This window comes from Telopea speciosissima, chromosome 9, assembly GCF_018873765.1.
Source record: "Telopea speciosissima isolate NSW1024214 ecotype Mountain lineage chromosome 9, Tspe_v1, whole genome shotgun sequence".
Taxonomy (NCBI): domain Eukaryota; kingdom Viridiplantae; phylum Streptophyta; class Magnoliopsida; order Proteales; family Proteaceae; genus Telopea; species Telopea speciosissima.
This window is the reverse complement of record NC_057924.1, coordinates 473,026-495,817: the sequence shown is the minus strand read 5'-3', so window position 1 is coordinate 495,817 and position 22,792 is coordinate 473,026. Positions and strand designations below refer to the sequence as shown.

General features: G+C 37.9%; 2 protein-coding genes across 3 annotated transcripts; both read right to left on the bottom strand.

The window, feature by feature from the left end:
- Nucleotides 1-900: 900 nt before the first annotated feature.
- Nucleotides 901-10,337, bottom strand: LOC122640078 (ubiquitin-conjugating enzyme E2 5A-like). 2 transcript variants are annotated; one of them, XM_043833199.1, is made up of 4 exons: nt 7,157-7,293; nt 6,998-7,000; nt 5,996-6,219; nt 901-1,358 (listed from the first exon to the last, which is right to left on the bottom strand). In XM_043833199.1, the coding sequence occupies exons 3-4, from the start codon at nt 6,209-6,211 to the stop codon at nt 1,128-1,130; spliced, it is 447 nt and encodes a 148-aa protein (XP_043689134.1). In that variant the 5' UTR covers nt 6,212-6,219; nt 6,998-7,000; nt 7,157-7,293; the 3' UTR covers nt 901-1,127. The 2 variants fall into 2 exon arrangements, with proteins under 2 accessions (XP_043689134.1, XP_043689135.1); XM_043833200.1 differs by lacking the exons at nt 6,998-7,000; nt 7,157-7,293 and adding an exon at nt 10,325-10,337.
- LOC122640188 (high mobility group B protein 10-like) lies at nt 10,335-21,921 on the bottom strand. The gene is made up of 7 exons (XM_043833342.1): nt 21,692-21,921; nt 19,962-20,040; nt 17,395-17,557; nt 17,029-17,130; nt 14,421-14,782; nt 13,826-13,907; nt 10,335-10,453 (listed from the first exon to the last, which is right to left on the bottom strand). Exons 1-7 carry the CDS (start codon nt 21,919-21,921, stop codon nt 10,407-10,409), a joined length of 1,065 nt encoding a protein of 354 aa, XP_043689277.1. The 3' UTR covers nt 10,335-10,406.
- Between the last annotated feature and the right edge of the window lie 871 nt (nt 21,922-22,792).

The window sequence follows — 22,792 nt, the reverse complement described above, 5'->3', positions numbered from 1 at the left end:
GCTCGTTAAAGAGAATGACAGCAGCAGAACTGCAAGAAAGAACATGGAAGGGCCTGTGTTATAACTGTAACAAACAGAGTTCATTGTTCCCTGACACCACCACCACCCGCCGAGATCTCTCTCTCTCTACATGTAAATGTAAATGTAATATGCGAAACTCGGGTACCACAGACGATGCAAGTGCTAGGTAGAGGAGCTATAAGAGGAGTTCCAGCACCAGCAACGGTATTGGATGCCTCGGGGAACACCTATAATTTCATAATCTAATAATCACTCGCTAATAAGGTGGGGTCTCCAGTCGGACCAAGTTTAATCAATTTGAAGTCATGGTTGCAATCCGAGAGCCACTTTCAAATTTTATCCTCTCCAGATTCCAGACTCCGGACTCCAAATGGTTTTTTTCTTCTCCTATTTCCAGTGAGTATATGACGCACCACCCGGCCCCGTGCCAGCCTTACAATAGACCACTAGGCCCCACCACTACAACACGTCTACAGAAGAAAAAGGGGAGAGATGGGGGGGCGGGTGTTGTGAAAAAGATCCTGTCAATCCGGGCAGCAGGGCTGCATTTGCAACGCCAGAGGTGAGGCGGTGCGCATTGACCACCTTACCCCTACTCGGACAAGGCACTCATACAAGGATAAAGTGGTAAATATGTGCCACCTCACCTTTGGTGCTGCACATGCAGCCCAGCTGCCCAGATTGACAGTAGCCGACAGCTAAAACGTACCCGTGAATCGGTTGGTTTCCTGAACAAGATTCTACCATTTTTGCCGTTACTCTAGTTGGTGTTCCCTTTGATAATACCAATTATAAATAGCTCAAGAGTCCATTTCCTATGATTTATTTTTGGGGTAAAAAGTCTATTTCCTATGATTATAATAACAAAACATATTACTGACAGAACAAAGGAACCATTTATCCCATAATTATAATAATAATATACAAAACCAAACATGTCCTTCACTTTCGATGGAACAGTTCTATTCATCTGGGAGCATGTTTACCACACACCAGCTTGTTTCAGTTTTGCTCTTCATCCCCCGCCCAACAAAAAAACAAAAAACCAAAAATTCAACTGCTGTTGAGGTCCACCCAGCATTGGTTGAACCCCCAGAGGGCCAATGTCAGTTCATGGCATATTTCTGGGTCCATGCCCTTGCTGTTTCCTCATATCGACTTCTTTGGTTCTTGTAGATGTGGGCAATTTCAGGTACAAGGGGATCATCAGGGTTGGGGTCAGTAAGAAGTGAGCAGATGGAGAGGAGAACCTTTGATATGGTCAAGGCCGGGCTCCACTGCTCCTTAAGGATGTCCAGACAAATGCTGCCATTGGAGTTGATGTTTGGGTGGTACACCTGTCAAACGATATATTAGATGAATATCCCATCATATCTTTAATCAAACGTTTAAATAGTCAACTCATTATAGAATATGAGATACATGCCCCTTAATCTAGCACACACTAGCTCTTAAGATATATAGATAGAGATACATTTAAAGCAAAAGTACCATTGACCCAAGCAGCAACTAGAGAAAACGGTGATAGATGCTCCAAACAGTCAATTTGTTGTGCCCTTGCTACGGTTAATGATCCTCTTTGGATAATTTGTCCAACCCAAGGACAGCTATAATGTCTTGAAGCTCTTTGTAACGTTGTAAAGTTTGCTCAACTCTTTGTGCAGTTTCATAATGTTCCTCACCAACGATCCGAGGTTGGAGCATAGTCGCCATTGAATCTAAAGGATCTACAGCTTTGAGTACTCAAGTACTAACATTTCCTTCTGATGACTTGCACCCCACTAGCCTTTGGAGCCAAATGGAACAATTTTGAGTCGTTTCTGCAGATGTTGGTCTAGCAACCAAAGAAATGGCTATACTTTGATCCCTTCAGCCCATTGACTCAAAAGAAGAGGGAGAAAAGGAAAAGATATGAAGAGAGAGAGAGAGACGTAACTGAGAATGATTGGAGGCCAACTGACTCATTAGCACTCATATTATTCCCAAAAACATTTTACTACCCAAAGCAGTAGTTATTTTTTTATTTCAACAAAAAATAGTCCTTTTTATTTGACTTAACAAAAAAAAAGTGATTTTTATTATTTCCAGCGCAGCTTTTACCATTTTCGAAAGAAGAATTCATGGTCTAAACTGGCTGGTTATGATTATAGTTTTGAACTTGCTGCTTCAGCGACAACAGTAGGTATAGAAGGCACTTAACATAGGAGTTCAACTAAGAACCACTCTACATTAGGATCGATAATAGTTGCAGCAGAAATGGCTCCAAAGTAGGTATAGAAATTAAATCAGAATTAGTAACTTAGTGAATAAGGTCCAAACCAGCAGCAGGAATGGCTCCAAAGTAGGATCGAGTGAAGGCCTAGGCAAGGGTGGTTTGTGCTCCAAATATCAGCCAATTCTAATGGTTGGTTGGGAAGTTATTCAAGTCTGAAGTTTGCAGCAGATTCTGGGCAGAACTGATCCCAATTGCAGCAGCAGCAGTACTTGGTGATGACTCTGGATTGATTCAAGTCTTCAAAGAGTTCTCCAGCAGCAGTTTATTGCAGTCTTGTCAAGATGGCAGCAACAGTAGGGGTGGATTGGAAGAACAAAAAAGAAAATAGATGGATACATAGAAAGGGGTATAGGGATTGGAGGGGGGGTGGGGTAGGCTATCTCAGCCTTGGGCCTCTCACCCACAGCTATCTCAGCTGTTGAAAGGCAAATTCTTTCTCAGAATTGGAGGCAAGCATTACTTGTAAATTCATTAATCAATTGGTAACTTTCTTATAGGGGGTGGGGGGGTGAGTAGGCTATCTCAGCCTTGGGCCTCTCACCCACAGCAATCTCAGTTGTTGAAAGGCAAATTCTTTCTCAGAATTGGAGGCAAGCATTGCTTGTAAATTCATTAATCAATTGGTAACTTTCTTTGGGGGGGGGGGGGGGTTGGGGGGTGAGTAGGCTATCTCAGCCTTGGGCCTCTCACCCACAGCTATCTCAGCTGTTGAAAGGCAAATTCTTTCTCAGAATTGGAGGCAAGCATTACTTGTAAATTCATTAATCAATTGGTAACTTTCTTACCCCGGGGGGGGGGGGGGGGGTAGGCAGCATTGGGCCTCTCACCCACAGCTATCTCAGCTGTTGAAAGGAAAATTCTTTCTCAGAATTGGAGGCAAGCATTGCTTGTAAATTCATTAATCAATTGGTGACTCTTTCTTACAATGGGTGCCAATTTTATAGCTTAGGGACGCTTACAAAATAGAAAGTAAGAAAATAGGGGGTGCCAATTTTATAGCTTAGGCAAGCTTACAAAATAGAAGGTAAGAAAACAGAAACTTCCTAAAATAAAATAAAAAGTAGGAATATAGAAACTACTAAGGCTTTATAGTTTGAGCTTGATCTGAAACTTCAGAAAATAGTTTCGACTCCTATTCTTCATCAGATCTGATCTGAGTTAAATTAAATCTGTCCCTACATTATACACCAGATTCTATCCTCAGTTTCCCTTAGTTTTTCCCTTCACTTCAACAGCCTGGAGCCTAGTTAGCTTGATTGCCTTCTGTTGAATACACTTATGCTGTCACTTCCCTAATAGTTCGAGCTTTTACGTGAAACAGTAGCGAACATGGTATCAGAGCAGGGAAGATGTGTGTTCAACTCCTAGGAAGTGCATCAGAAGAGTTCTCCCGACATTTCTTCTCCTTCGGTGCAGCGTGAAGAAAATGCCGCATGAACTCCACATGCAAGGACCATGAGATCTTGACCTGCACATGATGCTGCCCTTTAGCAAATTTGTCTGTTCTCTAGAATAATGATATTTGCTTATTAGGCCTGAACTTCATTTCTATAATCAACTTTGTCTGTTGACTATTTCTTGTTTCAATATATTTCCTAGAAGGGACTGATTCAATTGGTGCCCAACCTTTCACTTTGATAAGCTGGATCCTAGTCAGATTGACAGCCCTAGACCCTAGTATGCCTCTAACAGTCAATTTTCCTAAACGCTAAACTGAGTTTCTATACTACTTTGGTTTCGGCTTAAGAGAAAAATTTCTGCACAAGTGTAGGTATTTATAATTATGTTTCTATAAGTATTGCCATTTATCCAATTCAACTCTTGTACATATGGCCTTTCAATATCATGTTACTGAACTTTTATCTTGTTCGTCTCACAAATCCATGCATTAGTTTTTCACCCCCCAAAAAATAAAATCCATAGTATTAGTTACAAAGAGCTCAGCAGAAAACAACTAAACCAAATAAAAAATAGAACATCCCTCCAAGGACAGGCAAAAACAAATATATGGCATTGGATGAAAATCCACATTTTCTCAACGTTGACTCAAACAATCGTATAATTGCTGACTGGATCTAAAGAATCAGCTGAAACCAGAATCAAATAATTGAACTCTTAATTGCAGCTGCAAATCCACTCTTTAGAAAATGTAACAGCTAATGTTCCCCACTTACTTTGTACATACTAAATCAAGGACAGGTTCTACAATAAGTTTCTCTCTTCCCCCCCCCCCTCTCTTATTTCTTGAAAAATATGTATGTGATATATGATTGTCCTCTAGTCCCAAGAGCTAGACTCCTTAATTTCCCTGTGTGTGTGTATTTAATTTCCTCCCATAGGATAATACCATATGAGTATAAATCTAGATTGAGGTAGACCTGAAATTTTCCATACTCATGGCAGACAAGATGGATTCTGCTAATACATGCATGTTCTGATTCTTAAAGCTTTTTGTTAGCATTGTTATGGAGTTCTTTTTTCTTTAGTCCAAGTTGGATCTTCTTTCTTTAATTATTTGTATAATCCAGCTTGAGGGGGAGTGTTGGAATATGTACTCCAGAATACCGTGGGGGTATTCTGGTCTTTTTGGGGTAGTTTTTATGTTATTAAGTGTAAGTCGGCTGTGTGGGTTTTAGTCCCACATCGCCTATTTTAGTCTCTTGTAACTTTCCCCTCTATTATAAATAGAGGGGCTTACCTATCAATTAATACAAGCAATTATTCTCTCATTCTCTCTTTTCTCTCTTTTCTCTCTTCTCTTCTCTCTCTAAGGTTACTGGTTATAGGTCCTAGGTTCTCTACACTTTTACTGAGTTCAGACTCTATAGTTGCTTACTCACGTCCTATTCAGGTATCAACCCAACACAAACCCAATCTCATCTGATCCAATTGCTAGCTAACCATATATAAAAATGTACATAAATACTTTGTGTAAGTCCATACCTAGGGAAAGGCAATACAAAGCATCATCATGACTGCATTAGCTATTAATCTATTATTAACAAACTATAATTTTCATCCATATTGATCTTCTACCTTTATTTATTTCCATTCCCATCAAACTGTTCACAATGTAATCTTTACATCATGCAGTCCTTTCACCCTTTTATGTGGGTTCCTTTTTCTTATCAAATCCTTATTCGCTTACCGAAAGGAAACACCCTTGCTTCATTCACTATTTTATTTCCACGACTGACCATCAAGGAGGATTAGTTTCCAGCCTATCTTAAGAACAATTAGATAGAGAAAGTAAAAAATTAGCCCGAGGAAATAGCCATTTCTGCTCCTTGTTTTGCAAGTTCTGGAACAAGATTCCGATTAAAAAAAAATTGCATGCAATAGAATGGCACCCTTTGTGCCTTGACCAGGCAAAATCCAGACCGGAGATAATCATTTCCTTTGCCTAAACTCAAAAACCATTGAAGGAGTCAAGGCCATTAACTATATAAATCAAGGAACACATGGCCACTGGTACATTCAATAATTTAAAAATGGTTGGCATTGATAAATTAGGACGGTTTGCACTTGTTAGTTCAGTTCAGCAGATATATGAGTAGAGAAAGGACCCTCCACAAAAAGACCAAGGTCGAGCTATCTTCTTCAAGCCAACAATAATAGCAGTGAATGTGTTGGAACAAAAATTGGAGTAAATACATAAAACAAATAAACATCCAAGCAAAAGAAAGAAGTCCAGATTACCTTAGTCTGGAAGTTGACTTTGGGAGGCTTGAAGGGATAGTCAGGTGGAAAATGGATCATGACAAAGAACACGCCACCAGCATAGCGGCTATCTGCGGGTCCCATGATCGTCGCCTGCCAGTGGAAGAGGTCCTCTCCCACAGGCCCAGCGCTGCAGGAAGTCGGAGGATCTCTCTGCAAATCCTGAAGCTCCTTCTGGATTCTTTTGCTGGCCATGAACTCCCCTGATCTCAAAATAGAAATAGAAATATATAAATGTGTCAAACAAAAACAAAATGGGGCGGACTGAAGTCTCCGTAATGCAAAATCAATGTACTTTCTCAAAGGTAATAAAAGAAAGTGAAGTTTCAGTGAATCCAATTATGGATCCAAAATTCCATATAACCTACCATGAATTTTTTTTAAAAAAAAAAAATAATACCCTAATAGGGTGGGGGGGGGGTGTTTAAAAAATGGATATGGAAAGGATGTAAATTTTGTAAAATGCTAAAGACGCACAACTCTAGATCTGTCCGGACGAAGAACAGAGGAAAGTATAAGAGATGATCTCCAACAAAAAAAAAATTTTAATTTTTTGAGAAGGGGGAAAATGAAACCGTAATAACAGATGAGGAGATGTAAATAAAAGATGATGTCGAAGAAGAAAAAATAAAACCTGGTAAGTCTACCCGCAGATCAAAACGCCAACACAAAACCACAAACAATAAAAACGTAAAATATCCAAAGAAAAATGACCTGTAAAAATTCAAGGAAGAAACGTATCCAAAAACACAAGTGGCCACAAACAGAAGAAGAAGAAGAAGAATAAATACAAAGTGGAGGAAGAGGATGGAATCTTCTTAATCTTATCCAAAGGGAATGGAGGAGAGAGGATGGAATGAATGGATCGTGCGTTAATTTTCCTCTCCTTTTCAAACTGCATAAATCAAGTACACGCAACCTAAAAAAAAACAAAAACAAAAAACAAAAAGAGGTGAAAGAGCATGACAGGGACAACTTAACTTTCTCCTCTGAAGAGAAGAGAAGAGAAAAAGGGTTTTGCTTATCCATTCCCATCCTTGTAATAAATAAATCATTCCAAGTAATATAATGAACAGTAGGAAAATTAACATAATAAGGTTGTTGGATTTCACTTCGGTAAGTATGTCTCTCTGGACGTACCTCTCTCTCTCTCTGCAACTCTGCTATCTGAGCCAAAACGATGGATAGTCGTCGGAGGTCAGACGAGCGGACAACAAGAACGAGAGACCCAGAAAAGAAGCGAAGGAGCCCAAAGGGAGGAGAAGAGATTTAGTCCTTCTTCGAGGAGAAAGGCAATCGCGCAGGAGAAACTATCAACATAACTACTGCGCCCCAATTCCAATTCCAATTCATTTTCAAATTAGGGCCCGTTTGCTTCGTTCTAAAATTTTCTTACAACGTCTAATATTTTTGGGAAATTTTTGGGAACTTTTTGGGAAGTAGTTTTCTACCGGGAGTGTGCTTACACTAGGGATATCAACGGATATTTCAAAATTCGTATCCATTAGAAGAATCCAAATCCGTTCGAAAACTAATCAGATACGAATATGATAATCTTCCCATCTAATCGATTATTATTCGATTCGTTTAGCAATCCAACAGTAATAAAATGTATGAAATATATCTTTGTTTTTCTCAATCTGATTTAGTGTTTTTATTTTTATAATTTTATAAGTTAAGATAATGTGATTCTTTTTTTAAATTTTCTATTAGTTTAAAAATATATATTGTTTTATGCATTGTGATACATGGAATCATTCTACCAAAAAAAAAAAAGTGATACATGGAATCGCATATCTATTAAAATAAATACAAGCAAAAATCAAAAGTAGAGAACATAAGAAAATCATAGACTAAAAAGAGTAGAAGAAAGGGTAATTGTTGAACTCTCAAGTCTCAACCCTAACCCTTATCAACAAAACGGTAAAGATGTCAACGGATATGATATCATCTGAATCTGTCCGAAAACTAGTAGGATATTATCCATCTGAATATAATCGAATACGAATATGATAATGCCATTATCTGACCAAATTCGATCCGTTTACATCCTTAGCTTACACCAACACTTCCATGTGTCTATCTCTTTCCTCCACAAAAACAAGGGGCATGAGTGTCTTTTCATTTGGAGAGGAGAAAGATAAAGCCGCACTCCAGGATAGAGTTCTTTACTTTTCTATCTTGTAATTTTTTTTTAAATATTTTACATGAATTTAATGTACACTTTATATGTATTTTTATTAATATTTAAATTTTTTAGTAAGATAATAATAATTTTTAATATCCTAACATCATTGATTTTATATAGATTATAGCATTAATTACATTTCTATAATTTATAGTAAACATTACAAGACTATTGCAGAAACAGGTTTTATCAAACACTTTTACATTACAAAAGTGTTCTGGATACGTTTCTATAACAGGTTTATCAAACACCATTTTGCAATCCAGAAACGTTATTTTGCAAACAAAAATACCAATATATGTTTTCGGGCAGAAACGACACAAAAACACGCGTAAAGTTATCAAACGGTGCCTATAGATTCATCCAACCACTAAGAATATTCCCTTTACAATGCCAAAATAAAAGATAAAAAATAAAAAGAAATAGACATTGGTGACAAAATTATGAAATATTATGGCAAGAGGTTTGGTGCAGAGTCAAGCACCAATCGTGGAATGAGACATAAGAAGGCCGAAATGACTAAAACCCCATTATTTGATGCATCTAACCTTCCTCTATATATGCAGCCGTGCATGAAAACCCTCCCCAAATGTTTTTTTTATAACCATTCATCTTTTGGATAAATCATTTAATAATATACGTATTGTGATATATATGCATGGCGCATCCATCTTCAAAATTAAGGCAAGACAGCATTATGCACTTACCCTTTATGCATATAACTCTCCTAATAGATAGATGTTATTTCTGTAGTACATTGTTTAAAGGGAGAGAGTTCCCTCTGATGCTTGTGTGCAATTTAGGACGTTGGAGGGGTATTATAGAAACCTGACAATATGAGAATTTTAAAGGGGGTGCTACGGTAAAACGTGTGGGGATAGTGATTCAGATATTGGCGTCATGAAGATCTTTTCACCTTACTTAAAATAAAGGAAAAAGAACTCTATCCAAAAGCGTTACTTACCCAGTGCGCCTATGAATTTCTCTCTCACCTCCTCTTGTGAAAAGATAGACATCCATGCAACCAGGCCCATAGTTTGAAGGATGAGAGAGTTAAACACAAGGAGCATCAGGGTAGGCCAATGCTCCCAGTCCCCTTCCCCTAAAATTAAGACCTCCTCACCCATCAGATTTTCTTGCAAACAGCAAGTGACCGATGGTTCCTGGAATGCACTAATAATAATAAGGGAAGTAGTTTTCTGTCTGGGAGTGGGGGCTACGCCAGCACTCCCATGTGTTTATCTCTCTCCTTCTCAAAACAAGGGGGCAAAGGTATCTTTTCATATGGGGAGGAGAGAGATAGACTCATGAGAGTGCTAGGATAGGCCACACTCCCGGACAGAGATCTTTTTCCCTAATAATAATCCTAATAACGATCATAACAATCCTCCGTCCCAGATCAAGGATTTAGATATCAACAGCAGATATCAGATTGGCCACTGCCACTTCCACTATGGTCCAACTTCACACGGCCAATACTTGTCTAAGTAGGTCTGAATGGAGTCCACACACAGGCCACAACGCCACTGCGCCACACGAGACCCATGCCCGCATCTTACATTCTACCAGCCAAGGCTTAAGGGCCTTCCATTCTGACCAGGAAAGGAATGGGCCTAGAGAACCGTAGACTGGAAGGCATCATCAGATCTGCACTACCACTTCCAAGTTCCAAATCATACACACTAACAGTAACGGTTTTATTTTCCCTTTTCTCTTTTCTGGTTGACAAAACCAACGGAAACAGTGAGAAGTAGACATGAGATTGCAGCATCAACTCCATGAAATAACAATCATCCCTAATTGAAAACAGCAACCAACAATCATCAAAACAAAAGTTGCAAATGACAACCCTTTGGAATCAGCTAAATCAGACCCATCCATCTAGCATTGCACTTGCAGTTTCAGTAGCTAACATTGAAGCCGAAAGGGACAAAATGACAAATATGTACAGGCATGGATCACCCATCAAGTACAAGCAGGATCAAATCCCTAAAATTAATTTCAGTTTCCTGTACATTAGAAACCAAAGTGAAAGGAAAATAAAAAAAAATAAAAAAATAGAATAAAATTGAACGAGTCATTGGAATCAGGGAGAACATCCAATTCATGGTCTCTTCCCCTCTCTCTCTCTCTCTCTGATCATCAATTTCCATAACCTATTGAAGGGTTGAAGCTCTGGATAATTTTCTGTACTCGAACATTTCACTCTGGTATCTCTCCTTGTCCTTCAGTCCTTTCTCCTGATAAACCTGCAGAACCGATTTTCATCATATTCACAAATCAACACAAGAAATATAACATACAAGACAAAGGAGCCTGTTTTCAGCTTCGACAATGATAATATCCAAAGTATATTCAATGCACGAAAACTATGTAAAATTTTACTAGATATTCCATTCTTAACATTATTAAACACTAAATATAATATATGGTGTGCACATCTTAACAACTTAGATGCAGCCGAGCAGCTCTTTCCAAACATGTAGTCCACTCACATATTATTGTTTGACCTTCACCATTCAGGTCAGTGGACCAATTGTTTAACAAACACTTGATGAATGCCAATTTAAGGCAACTCTATCAACTTCAGCCTTAGTGAATATAACGCAAAAGATCAATCGCCCAAGTTTCAAGTCCCAATACATAATTCAACTATTTGATCCAACACATCACATCTTCTGATACTCTAAAAAAGAAAACTCACAAATTTAAACATTTAAAAGAATGGATGGGTTTTGCTACATCACCCATAACCTGCCCAGCATAACCTAACCATCAAAACACTACCAAACCTTGACCGAGTATCCTTCCAGCGCTTTGGAAGACTCGATTCGACCCTGGCCCTAATATGACCACTCTAAACCTAGAAATCCTCACTCATCTCTCTTTCAAAACCATAACCCTAACTTGACCAACCTTGCTGCCGATTCTGTTCAGCAGCCTTAAACTTGTTATTTGTTAACGAGACCTTCACTGGAAGACTTCCCTGCATCAACTTACCCTAACCCTAACCTCAAACCCTAGACCCCACTAAACCCTAACCCTAAATTTGACCTTTCCATTAATTTAACCCTAACCGAATCTCCCTTTGAAGAACAGATCCTGGTTTTGGCTTCTAGGTTGATTATTTTCAATCTAGGACTACATTATTCCCCCCCCCCCTCCCCAAAAAAAAAAAGAATTTGCACTGTCCCTTTTCTTTGTGTGTGGGGGGGGGGGGGGGGGGATACCAAATTAAAGCATGCTAAAAGCCTAAAATTGGTACTTCTTTTCCTTTTTTGGAGAAATTTTTTATTTATTTATTCTAGCCAACCCCATTTAGTCGGGATAAGGATATGTTGTTGTTGTTGTGTTTGATTTATTTATTCAAGAAAATATTGATAAGAGTTTCTATTTTGGTCTAAAAACCTTGTCTACTTTGCATTATTTGCTGATTGCCAAGTATTTTATCCTACAAAATGTGAATATACACTGATATTACATGATTTTTTTGGGAGATCAAAAAGTTATACTTAACAATACTGTTATTTCAATATTGTACAATATGAGATGCCGATATAATAATATGATAAACACTTAAACAGTGGTCAAACCCTATCTCAGAAAACATGGACAGGAATATGTCGAAATCAGCAAGCTAAGAAAAAATAATGGGGGCCCTCTAACTGACATAGACTAAAGCTCTGGTGTGTTCTGGCAAGGATCTAATTGCCAAGATCTCTTCTAACACGTCCAACTCTGTCATAAACTACAACGCCAGACATAAAAGGAAAACCAACACAAACCCTGAATAGGTGTCAAGATTCTATCCTCAGCTTCAGTTTTAGTGCTTCACAACATGGACTACTGGAATTTTGTCTCTCCTCTGAGAAAAATGGCCGCAATACCATGATCATCCATGCACATAGATCATAAATAAGTGAATCAGCCAAGGCCAAAGTTATTGATGTAGATCAAAACATGAAGAAGAGACAAAAGCACTGTTCACGTGAACAGTGTCACAGCCCCTTAATTTGGCTTGGTGAGAATATTACTAGAAGAACCGTGGGGGCAGAATAGTCTTTTAATTATTAGTTACTTCAAGTCTTAAAGTGAAGGGTATAACTGTCCTTTTGTTCCAAGTTCTTAAAGCCTACTTGCACTAATCGACGGGCCATATTTGAAGGTGGGGACAACCAAGGAAAAGAATCGGCAGCAACACTTAATACTCAAGAGGTGGGGTCCATAAGGAGCAAGCATCGGCTGAAATATTTAGAAGACTCCTAGAAGACTTGAAGATTATATCTAGTTTCTATTTTAAAACAATCCTAGTTACTATTTTCTTAGTTTCAATTTCCAAGCTTAGTTTCTAATTTTCAGTTTAGTAGTTTCTATTTTCTTTTAACTTGAGGTGCAAGCATAGCCCTCTATATAATGTAAAGGCTGTAGAAGCCACCCCACGATTTTACAGTTGAATGAAATTGCTTTGCTGCAAATCATGATTCCATTCTCAAGTTTTGTGTGTGACTTGAAGGACTGAAGGAGCCTGGCTGTGAGAGCCTAATCCATCTATCCCCAACCTTCTATTTTCTGTCCTCTCCATCTTCTCTTCATTCCCATCGATCCCTGTGTACTGCTGTGCTGTTGAGACTGCTTCAACTCTTGAGAAGATCAATTGAAGCTTGCTGCTGCAGGTTGCTGCCATCGGTTGAGACTTGCTGCTGCCCCTGCAATCCCAGATTTGATGCTGTGACTTGTGGAAATCATATCTCAGCAAATACCCATCTGACTTGGCTGATTTTTGGAGCACACAACCTCCCCACCACCTCCTCCACTCGATCCCAGTTTGAAAGGATTCTGCCGGCTGGTTTGGCCTGTAGGCCTTAACCTTCTAAATTGGGAACTCACTCAAAACTCACAATTTAGCCATTACTATTGGCTGAGAATTTCAGCAGAGGTTCTTCTCTACTCCTACTCCACTCGATCTTCACTGGAGCTCTAGTCCAGCACTGTTTGGAGGTTTTTCCATAACCTTCTATTTTGGTGTTTCACGCATAACTCAAGATCCAACCATCAGAATTGGATGAAATTTGGAGCAAAGATTCCCCTTACCTACACTCGATCCAAGTTTGTTGACCATCGCTTGGCTGGTTTGGCTTGGAACCCTAACTTTCTAATTCTGAGTTTGTTCTAATTTTGAATTTTTGTGGGTTTTTGGGACTGGCAACCTAGTCTTACATTAGTAATAATGACACTGTATTCTTCAATGAACTGACTGAAGAGATATTTTGGATGTTTACAAATAAATCAGAGTACTGGTAGAGGCATATAATAACTGAAAATTAGCATTACCTTGATAAGAGTGAATTTACATAGGATGTAGGCATATTATCCACAAGAAGATTATATTCATAATTTAAAAGTTCTGTTAACATTTCATTTCTTAGAACCATAATGGCATGCACAAACCAGAAAAATCACATTTCTAATCCATAGAAAAACAATATATCAAATACAAATCTAGCAAAATAAGAAAACAATTTATTACAAATATTTGTTTAATAGTTTAGCTTAAGGACTTGAGTTCAGCTGCTACCATATAACCATGATAAAAAGTGAATCAGAAGTTTGAAAAATTTTACATTGAAGAATATTTCCTGCGCTAGTCATGGAAGGCACCTCAGCACGCCCTTCTTGTGTGAAACTCCACATCACATTAACACTCTAAAACATAATAATATATAACAACTTAAGTAATGTAATAATATAATAGGATTCATAATCAAATAATCAGAACATTGAGTATGCAATAAAACTTGACTGTGTAAACAATTGATTTTTATCTAGCAAACACTATGTATACCTTCTTAATTGTCAGGTATCCTGAGTGACCACAGGAACCTCGGAACTCATATTGCCTGTTTGACCAAGGTCCCCTTAACCTAGGTCTTAGTTGACACTTTTGTGCTCTCCTAGTTGACCAAGAGAGTGCCTTTGACACATTTTGCATGAATTTTGAAAACTGCCCAACATGAGGTGGCTCTTCAATGGATTCTGAATTATTGCTGAGCCACTTGGATGGTAGGGCTCATAGGCTGCTTCAAGAATGATGCAACCTATGCCTCATTATAGTATGTTTATTTAAATCATTACGTAATCATGCATATGGATAGGATCAAATTTAGAGGGATTGAATCAGAAACCAAAGGATGGAGAGATAAATATCCTTGATCACACCTGTTTTTCATCCTCAGTGAGTTTGCTCCATAGGTGCCCAATTTTCTTACTGATGACTTTCTCTTCCCCCAGATGTGATGGTTTCAGTCTGGCATAATGCTCAGCAAAAAAGAAATTGTAACCACTCCTGTTTGTCTTAGGGCGAGAAGGATCCTTCAATGCCATCTGGGATCTTTTCCGGTTCTGACGACCATTCACAGTAGAAGTAATAGAACTCCCTGGCACCTGTAACTCATCAGGGACGTGATAGAGAACTCCTCTCAACTTATCAGAACCAAAACTAACAGTCACTAGATATCCATTATCAAATTTTCCATCAATTATTCCAGAAACTGGACAGCCAACGTGAAGTTGAGGACTTCCTGCATATAACAGAAACCACAAGGTTTAAGAATTACAGAGATCATTATGGCAAACGGGAAGAAAAGAACCTAAGAGGAACCATTTTATTATCTTGGTTCAATAATACATAAGGAGGCAGTAATGCAATTTGAAAATCCAGATTATGGATCTTAGATGCAAGTAGGCCCAATAATCAAATCTGCAATCAGATCTGAAATAAAGGAAGCAATTGTGTTGTTAAGGGAAGAAATTACATCGATGGAAGGGGAAGGAAAAGAGATGAGATCGATCTCCTTGGGAGGAAGAAGAGAACAGAAGAGAAGAAATCAGGTATGGGATACAAATCCCGTATGCACTGCTCAATAGCACCAAAACTCTAAAAAAACTCATTCTTTATTCAAAACATCTCTAATGATGAGGGGTATATTACATAAATAAAAACCTTCTAAGTTTCTTAAATTGACTCATAAAAAGACTCCTAATCTAACTCACACACTCAATAAAGTAAATAAACTCAAAACAGAACTCTATCTAGCTATTAAGTATTCTAATCTAACTCAAACACTTCACTTAACTATTAATCCCATTTACTAACTTTATACCCACTTTATGGGTTTATAAATTAATCCCATTACAATGAAGCCAAAACAAAAAAACAAAGGAGGCCCTAACTATAATATAGCTACCCCAAGGTTAATTTTAGTTCATTGGAATGCCAACACCTTACAGGTCTCCTAAGCTAGTGCACAGGGTTCAAGGTTTTGGTTTCGAGCCTGGTTTTGACATGGATCGAATATTCCGCGAAATCGCGATCAGTTGCTGGTTCTGATTGATGGTTTCGAGGTCCAAATTGCCAAATTAGTTCCCAAAACTTCTAGGAAACCCTATTTTAAGCCCTTTAAACATAGTGAAACCCTTATATTGTAAAAAAAACATACAAAAAGGTAGTTTGGCTTTGAAACAAAGGTTGGTAGTATACGTCATACATTGTTGGATGTTGTATACACACAATTTAGTACTAGAACACATAATTCAATTAAAACAACTGAAATATGCTTTAGGAATAAATAAACATAACATCAAATTAGAAAAACCATTTCATAATTATCAATGTTATTCATGGTTAATTACAAAGATAGGGGAGCGATTTGGCCAAAAATCACAAAAAATTGAGGTTTTGTAGGAAGTTTCCCTCTTTGGAGTCGAAACTAGCGAAACGATACCGAAACTCGAAACATGGTCGAAATTTCAATCGAAACCATGCATTTCATACAAACGGTTTGACCGAAACAATACTGAAATGTGAAATCCGAAATATGGTCGAAATATTGGCAAAATTGCAAAATCTCAGTCACAACATTGCAATTCTTTAGTATCACATGATGTTTTGTTTAGACAGCCAGTGAAACCGAAATATTTCGCTTGATTTCGCAAAATTTCGTCAGAACCTTGTACCATGCTTGCCCATAAGCCTCCATACGGGATTAATGTCTAATGCAACTGCATCAGGCAGAGACAAAAAGGTAAGATGCAAATACAATCAGAGCAGTGAGGAAAATGTATGAAGTAAAATGTTGAGCAGACACGCAACAACACATACATAGAATGAGTATAGCTGAAATGAGGTGCGGAAAATGATGAATAACAGGACTAGAGAGGATAGAATAAAAAATTGAAGCATCTGCAGGAACTTGGGCAGCACCAGTAGGAAATATGATGATAGAGTTAATTGAAATGGTTTGTCATGTGCAGCAAAGACAAATGACTGCACAACTAAAAAGGATCAGTATAAAATGACGAGGAATAGGCCCATAAACCTTTTTATGGTTTTTTTTTATGGGGGTGGGGCGAGTGAGACATTGTGGGAAAGGACAAAAGGAATAGGTTTGAAGATGTGAGAAAAGGCATGAGAATTATGAGTTTTAAGATAGACCACCCAAGTTAGACCCAAGTTAGAGAGAAAAATTGATATTACAAGATCCAAAAGGCATCATATTAAAATGGTATTACAAGTCACAGGTATTAAAATGATATCATGAGTCGCCGTATAAAATAATAGGTGGTTCCTACATTGCAGTTTTGGGAACCACAAGGCATAAAGTCCTACTACCACTACCACCACCCCCAAAAAAAGGGGCTCTCTCCACAACGAATATTGGCCAAATAAGAAATATGATGTTGCTATTTCTTCATTGCCAACCATTTTCCACATCAAAAACATGCTCCAGAAGCAAAATCAGAAAAAAGAAAGTTCAGAATATCTGACCTGCTGATTGATTTACAGTGATTCCATTTTCATGAGAAGGTGGGACATTAGCTTGAACCTCTAAGGTTGCTGGCAAACAGGCAGGGCTCTTAGCCACAGAAACTATGTAACAAAATAAAAAAGGGAAAAATTAAGAAATAAAAAAAGTTATTAACGGCATAATTAAATGACTAGAGATCATAGTTGTCATGGCGTCTAGGCGACCCAAGGCGTTGGAGGAGGGAAAAAATCAGGGTGACACCAACAAGGCGCCCTTCCAGCAAAGGGCGCCTGGACGCCTAGGTGATGGCGACTAGGCAACACCTTGACAACTATGCTTGAGATAGTGTGGAACGGCATTAGAAGTAGATCTAAGCTAAAAGATACCAGCCATTGAGGTCGATGGACCATGTCGATGGAAGTAATACACTTGCTCGTAGTGATGAAGCAAGGAAATATAGTACTTCCGCAAGACAAATGAAGCATTGGTAATTGTTGCTGGGAAACTGAATACAGCAATCACATCCCTCCATTTCCGATCCCTAATAACCTACAATCAATCCAAGAGAGATGTGAACCTATCATTGTGATTGCAAGCGGGCATATCAGGAAAATGCCAATGACCTCACAGGATAGACTAAAAGACTTCTGTATTTCCAAAAAAAAAAACCATTCATGTTTGGTAAATTCAAAAACAAAAACCATTCAAGTTAGACAATAATAGAAGTGCTTCTAAATTTGTCATCAAAGTAGAAAAGAAAACTAAGAGGAAAGAAATAAATAGTAGTAAGATTGTCATTGTCATATCACCAATTATAGGTTATGCAAATAGAAAATCTACCACCCAATCATTGTGTTTGGGAGCAAGAAAGAAGATAATAAAGTCGAAAACCACAAAATGGAATTACAATCACTGGGAAAAGCTAGTAGTTGATCGATAAATAGCTTTGTTTTCAGCAATCAGATTGTGGTAATATTACACATCTAAAGAATCAAGTATCCCAACTAATGTATCAAGTATTGGTCACCCACTGGAACAAGATGATTATTGATGAAGCCAAAGACTTCCCTTCCCTAAGATATGAGCAAGCCTCCATGGACTTCCACTAAACATTATTTATTTACCCAGGTACAACGAATATTCTTTTTATTATTTTTGCCATTTCGTGGAACCGGAACCACCATTTTGATACTTATTTTGTTTTTAAGTGATTAGATCTATAAGAAAGAAGAACACCATGAAATCACTTAGTTCAATCTTCTTAGATGTATCTGGGAAGTGCACTGGTGGAGGGCCGGTTAGGGAAGAAAGGGAAATCTGAGATGAAACTCAGTTGCAGGGAAGAGAGGAAGAAATAGCATAAGGGAGGGGGAAGAAGAAGCTCGCACACCCACACCAAGCCACGCAGGCTCTTCACGAACACAAACTCAATTCAAATTTTCAATCTACCTCCAACGATGGGATTACACCACATATAAAGAGAAATAAAATAGTCCTAAAAATAAAGACTAACTCTCTAACTAGGAAACTGAGAAGAATTTGGAAACAAATATCCTATGTAGCTAATAGAATAAAATAAAGTAAAAAGACATTATTTTCCCCAAATAACATAGATTCCTCAAATCCTACTAGATCCAAAAACTCAAACTGGACCCGGTTCTCGATCCGGGTCCCAAACGGTTTGGATCAGTCCAAGGTAGTGCACTTGCATCACGAACATGACGAAATCATATGTCAGCTTATTTGGTGGCTTCCCCATGCCTTTGCTGTAAAGAAGTGCAGCCAACACGAACCTAAGATTAAACCAGAGTGACAGCAGGAACGAAACCAAATCCTAATTTACGTCCCAGCCAGGGAGCTAACATACTAGAGTTTAAAAGTAGAACATTCACAGGGCATCTGAGCTTTTAATTTGGACAATCATAAACTGATTGTGCTTAGCTAGTATGTAAATGTTGAGATATTGCAAGGCAACCCTAAGACTAGAAAGGATAGACCAATCTACATGCATAAATTTTGGAGATGCAACGTTAGGTGACAACAAAAGAATGGAGATAGTTCAGTACATGTACGGTGAAGCTGATTATAGAAGGAGCCAAACAAGAGAAATAGAGGGACAAAAATGAAATCAATTGAAGTAATGAGGAAAGACACGAATGCTTCAAAAAAAATACATAAAAAATATATTAGCTATGAACTGACGGAGGAAACGGTCCAGAAGGAACAGAATGTTGGAACAGGATTACAGGATTTGTGTAGCCACACTAGTTAGACAATGCTTAGTTGAATTGAGTTGTATAATCTTAAGCCATCTGCTTCATACCATGTAGAAAAATCCAGATTGCATAATCGTGCGATGCATTGTATGAATCTCTCCTATGCCATGGACAATCCAGAATACTTGAGATTTTAATAGCATATCATGGATTCAGAGGTCCTTGAGACCAATGGTTTAAAAAATAGAAACGTAAACAATAATCACTCGTCCTGCCAGATATCGGCCAATATTTGAGGAAGACTGGCCAAAGATCGACGTATCAGCTGTTATCAGCTGGATTGGTGGCCAGTGATCCCGATCAAATCCACTTATGAGCTGGATTGCATAACCGTGCGATGCATTGTATGAATTTCTCCTATGCCATGAAGGATCCAGAATACTTGAGCTTTTAATTTCATATCATGGATTCAGAGGTCCTTGAGACCAAGGATTTAAAAATAGAAACGGAAACAAAAACCACCCATCCTGCCAGATACTAGCCAATATTTGAGGAAGACTGGCCAAAGATCGGCATATCAGCCGGTATCAGCTGGATTGGTGGCCAGCGATCCCGATCAAATCCACTTATGAGCTGGCTTGAACTATCCATCCACTTATGAGCTGGATTGAACTACCCATCCACTTATGGCATGAGAAGTATCCTAACCACATTTAAAGAAATACAGTTATCCATACCTTTTCAAGACCACCACGAGATGTTACCTCAACAAAAAGGCGGTGTAGATCCAGAGCCTTTCCTCCCATAGTAGGCACCCTGTCAAATAAGAGTGTGAAATGAAGACTAAATAAAGAGCTTTCTCTGCTCCCATATAGGAAACAGATGGTTACTACAAGACTGAGAAGCTACCAACTATTACTTTTAATGACACACATGGCACTACCAATTTGGCAAGGTAACATCTCCAAATTGCTACGTTAAATAAGAAATTCATTGGTCTAAATAAATAAGTGATGCCCATTGAATTTGAGTTTTCATTTTCAACCCATCGAGAACATGGATTTTTCCACACAACTTCACATCTATCCAGTATCACTGAATTACCTAACAAATTCCCCATGCACAAATTCAAGTGAAAAAAATCAAGTACTATATTATGTTGCTACGAACCCAATGGATACATAATTAAGGGTTGTTATTCTCCTTCCACAAGAAATACAGTGGTGGTATCATACTACAAGAATATTTTTTTAAAAAGCACAAAAAAAGGCTAGAGGAGACAAAATGAATCTACTTCATTAATGAATATAACAACTGAAGAAGGTTGAGATTAACGGAAAACACTCTCCAAGAAGGCATTTCCATAAAATCACTAAATGTAGAAATGCATAGAGTCAATGGCAGTAAGATCCAATAATCGGATAAAACCACACATCAAAGGGTACACAAACCTCATATTCAAGAGAAACCACTAAGGATATGAACAAAGCAAACCATATAGAAGCAAAAACTCCATTAGAAGTGGGAGACTGCAACGAAGTGGCTATTAAAAGTTTTTTGCTTTCTTGATTCTTCACCGAAGAAACAAAATTGTAAAAAAGCACATTTTTTTACAGAAATTTGGAATACAAAACACAGGCACACTAACCTGCATCTCATTTAGTAACCGTTGTGAACAAGCAAAAAGCAAATTGTAATGAACCAGGAAATAAAATAGAGAACCATTAATCAAATAACACAAATTATCCCACATCGCACCTAACAAGGAGGTTTACCAGCCCCAACCCCCATAAAAACCAAAAAAAAAAAAGTAGCCAACAAAAGGAATGTGGTGGCCATTCCATCAAACTGAAGAAAACAAGTATCACATGCATAGATTTGAAGAACGAAAATACTAACCAAAGAAACACTTAAAAGCAAAATGCAAAACTTACAACAAAAAATAAAATAGAAAGAGAGGGGGAAAAAAAAAAGCATCTTTGTCACAATATAATAATATAGCTCAATCAGAGTATCGGGAAAATCAATGAGGGGAAAAAGTTAAAAGCCCATAGTCGAAAAGCCCCAACTTCTTCTTTATGAAATTTGATCAAATACTAGAGAGTAAATACAGACAAGTGAAAGAACCCACATTCCAACGTAGCAAAGTGGAACGTTAAGAACAGAAGTATAAACATCAAACATGGAAACCATGATGGGAAAAAACACACTAAAATAGACACCTATTTACGAAACACAGTGAAATTCAAAATCATACATACTAGAGCCTTACTAAATTCCATCTTTAGAAGTTAGAACAGAACCATAGAAAATAAAATGTAAACACCAATGTATACAAACAAGTAATCACATATTAAATTCGAGAAAACCCTGCCAAATTGAAACGATAATAACAAATTAAGGATACAAATAAACGGCACAAAATTTCCAGTAGGGTGTAAATAAGTAAATTAAAAAAAAAACTCACATAAATTTGGTGCCCATAAATCTATGAAGATCCTGTAGTGTTTGCATGAACATCTCTGCATTGTGAACGACTTCTTCATATTCAGCGGCCGGTGAAGGATAGGGTTTAGTTGAGTCTGAATCCCCTGGCTTGGTAGCGTTGGATGATGATGATGATGATGATGATGATGATGGTATTGGCAATGGAAGCACCCTACTAATAGTAGTAGTAGTAGTCGTCGTAGTCGGCATCGTAGTAGGTTTGGTAGTAGTGGCTGTTGTTCTACTCCTACTGCCCCCCCGTACTTGTTGCTGTTGCCGTTAATATTGGCTCGCTGGAGAGAGATCAGACACAGATTTGGGTAGTACTACTTACCCCAAACAAAAGAAAGAAACAAAAAAACACATCCCGAAGGTAAAGTCAATCCGCAAAGGAAGAAGGAAGACCTAAAGCCTAAAAAGGAAAAGGAAACGGAAAAGTGACCCAGCAGAATTATTAGACCAGAAACCCAAAAACTTGAAACACAAGGGTGATTTTTCCTCACCTCATTTTCATTTTTAGTCTGATTCCCACTATATATAATAATAATAATGATAATAATAACAGTATGCAATGTAACTGATACCAATCTGATCTAATATTCTAATATGCTAATGCGAAAGATAAAGAGAGGCAATAAGGTCCAACACAAGAAGCACAGCAAGAGAGACAAAAAAATAAAATACCTTGTATTCATAGTTCATATATATATATATATATATTTCTAGATTAGAAGACGCTCAATACATTATGGTAAAATATAATGGTGTCTATATGAGTGAGTGAATGGTTCCTAAAAAGAGGGGAAAAAAAAACACTCATTTGAAGGATTCGGCCTTGATAAGGCCGCCCATCTCTTTTGTATAGTGAAAATGTAGTCTCTGCCATGTGACAGATAGTCCATCACCCTTAGCTTCCCTGGATTAAAATTTTATATGTGGGCAAGGAAATTTCGTGGTTTAGATGTCCACAAATATTGAACCCATCGGATTGAAGTCCGGCCCGACCCATTTCGATAAAAAAAAATTCCCGATGGACCATCGTGTTTTTTTTTTTTTTCCCCCTTCTGATAGAACCGATAGA

Coding starts and splice junctions, on each gene's coding strand:
- LOC122640188 (XM_043833342.1), bottom strand. CDS start 21,921: ATGCCGACTACGACGACTACTACTACTACTATTAGTAGGGTGCTTCCA. Junction 17,558..19,961: donor CTCGTGGTGGTCTTGAAAAG/GTATGGATAACT, acceptor GATTGATTGTAG/GTTATTAGGGATCGGAAATG. Junction 17,131..17,394: donor TCCATCGACCTCAATGGCTG/GTATCTTTTAGC, acceptor TTTGTTACATAG/TTTCTGTGGCTAAGAGCCCT.
- LOC122640078 (XM_043833200.1), bottom strand. CDS start 6,211: ATGGCCAGCAAAAGAATCCAGAAGGAGCTTCAGGATTTGCAGAGAGAT. Junction 1,359..5,995: donor AAGTCAACTTCCAGACTAAG/GTAATCTGGACT, acceptor ATCGTTTGACAG/GTGTACCACCCAAACATCAA.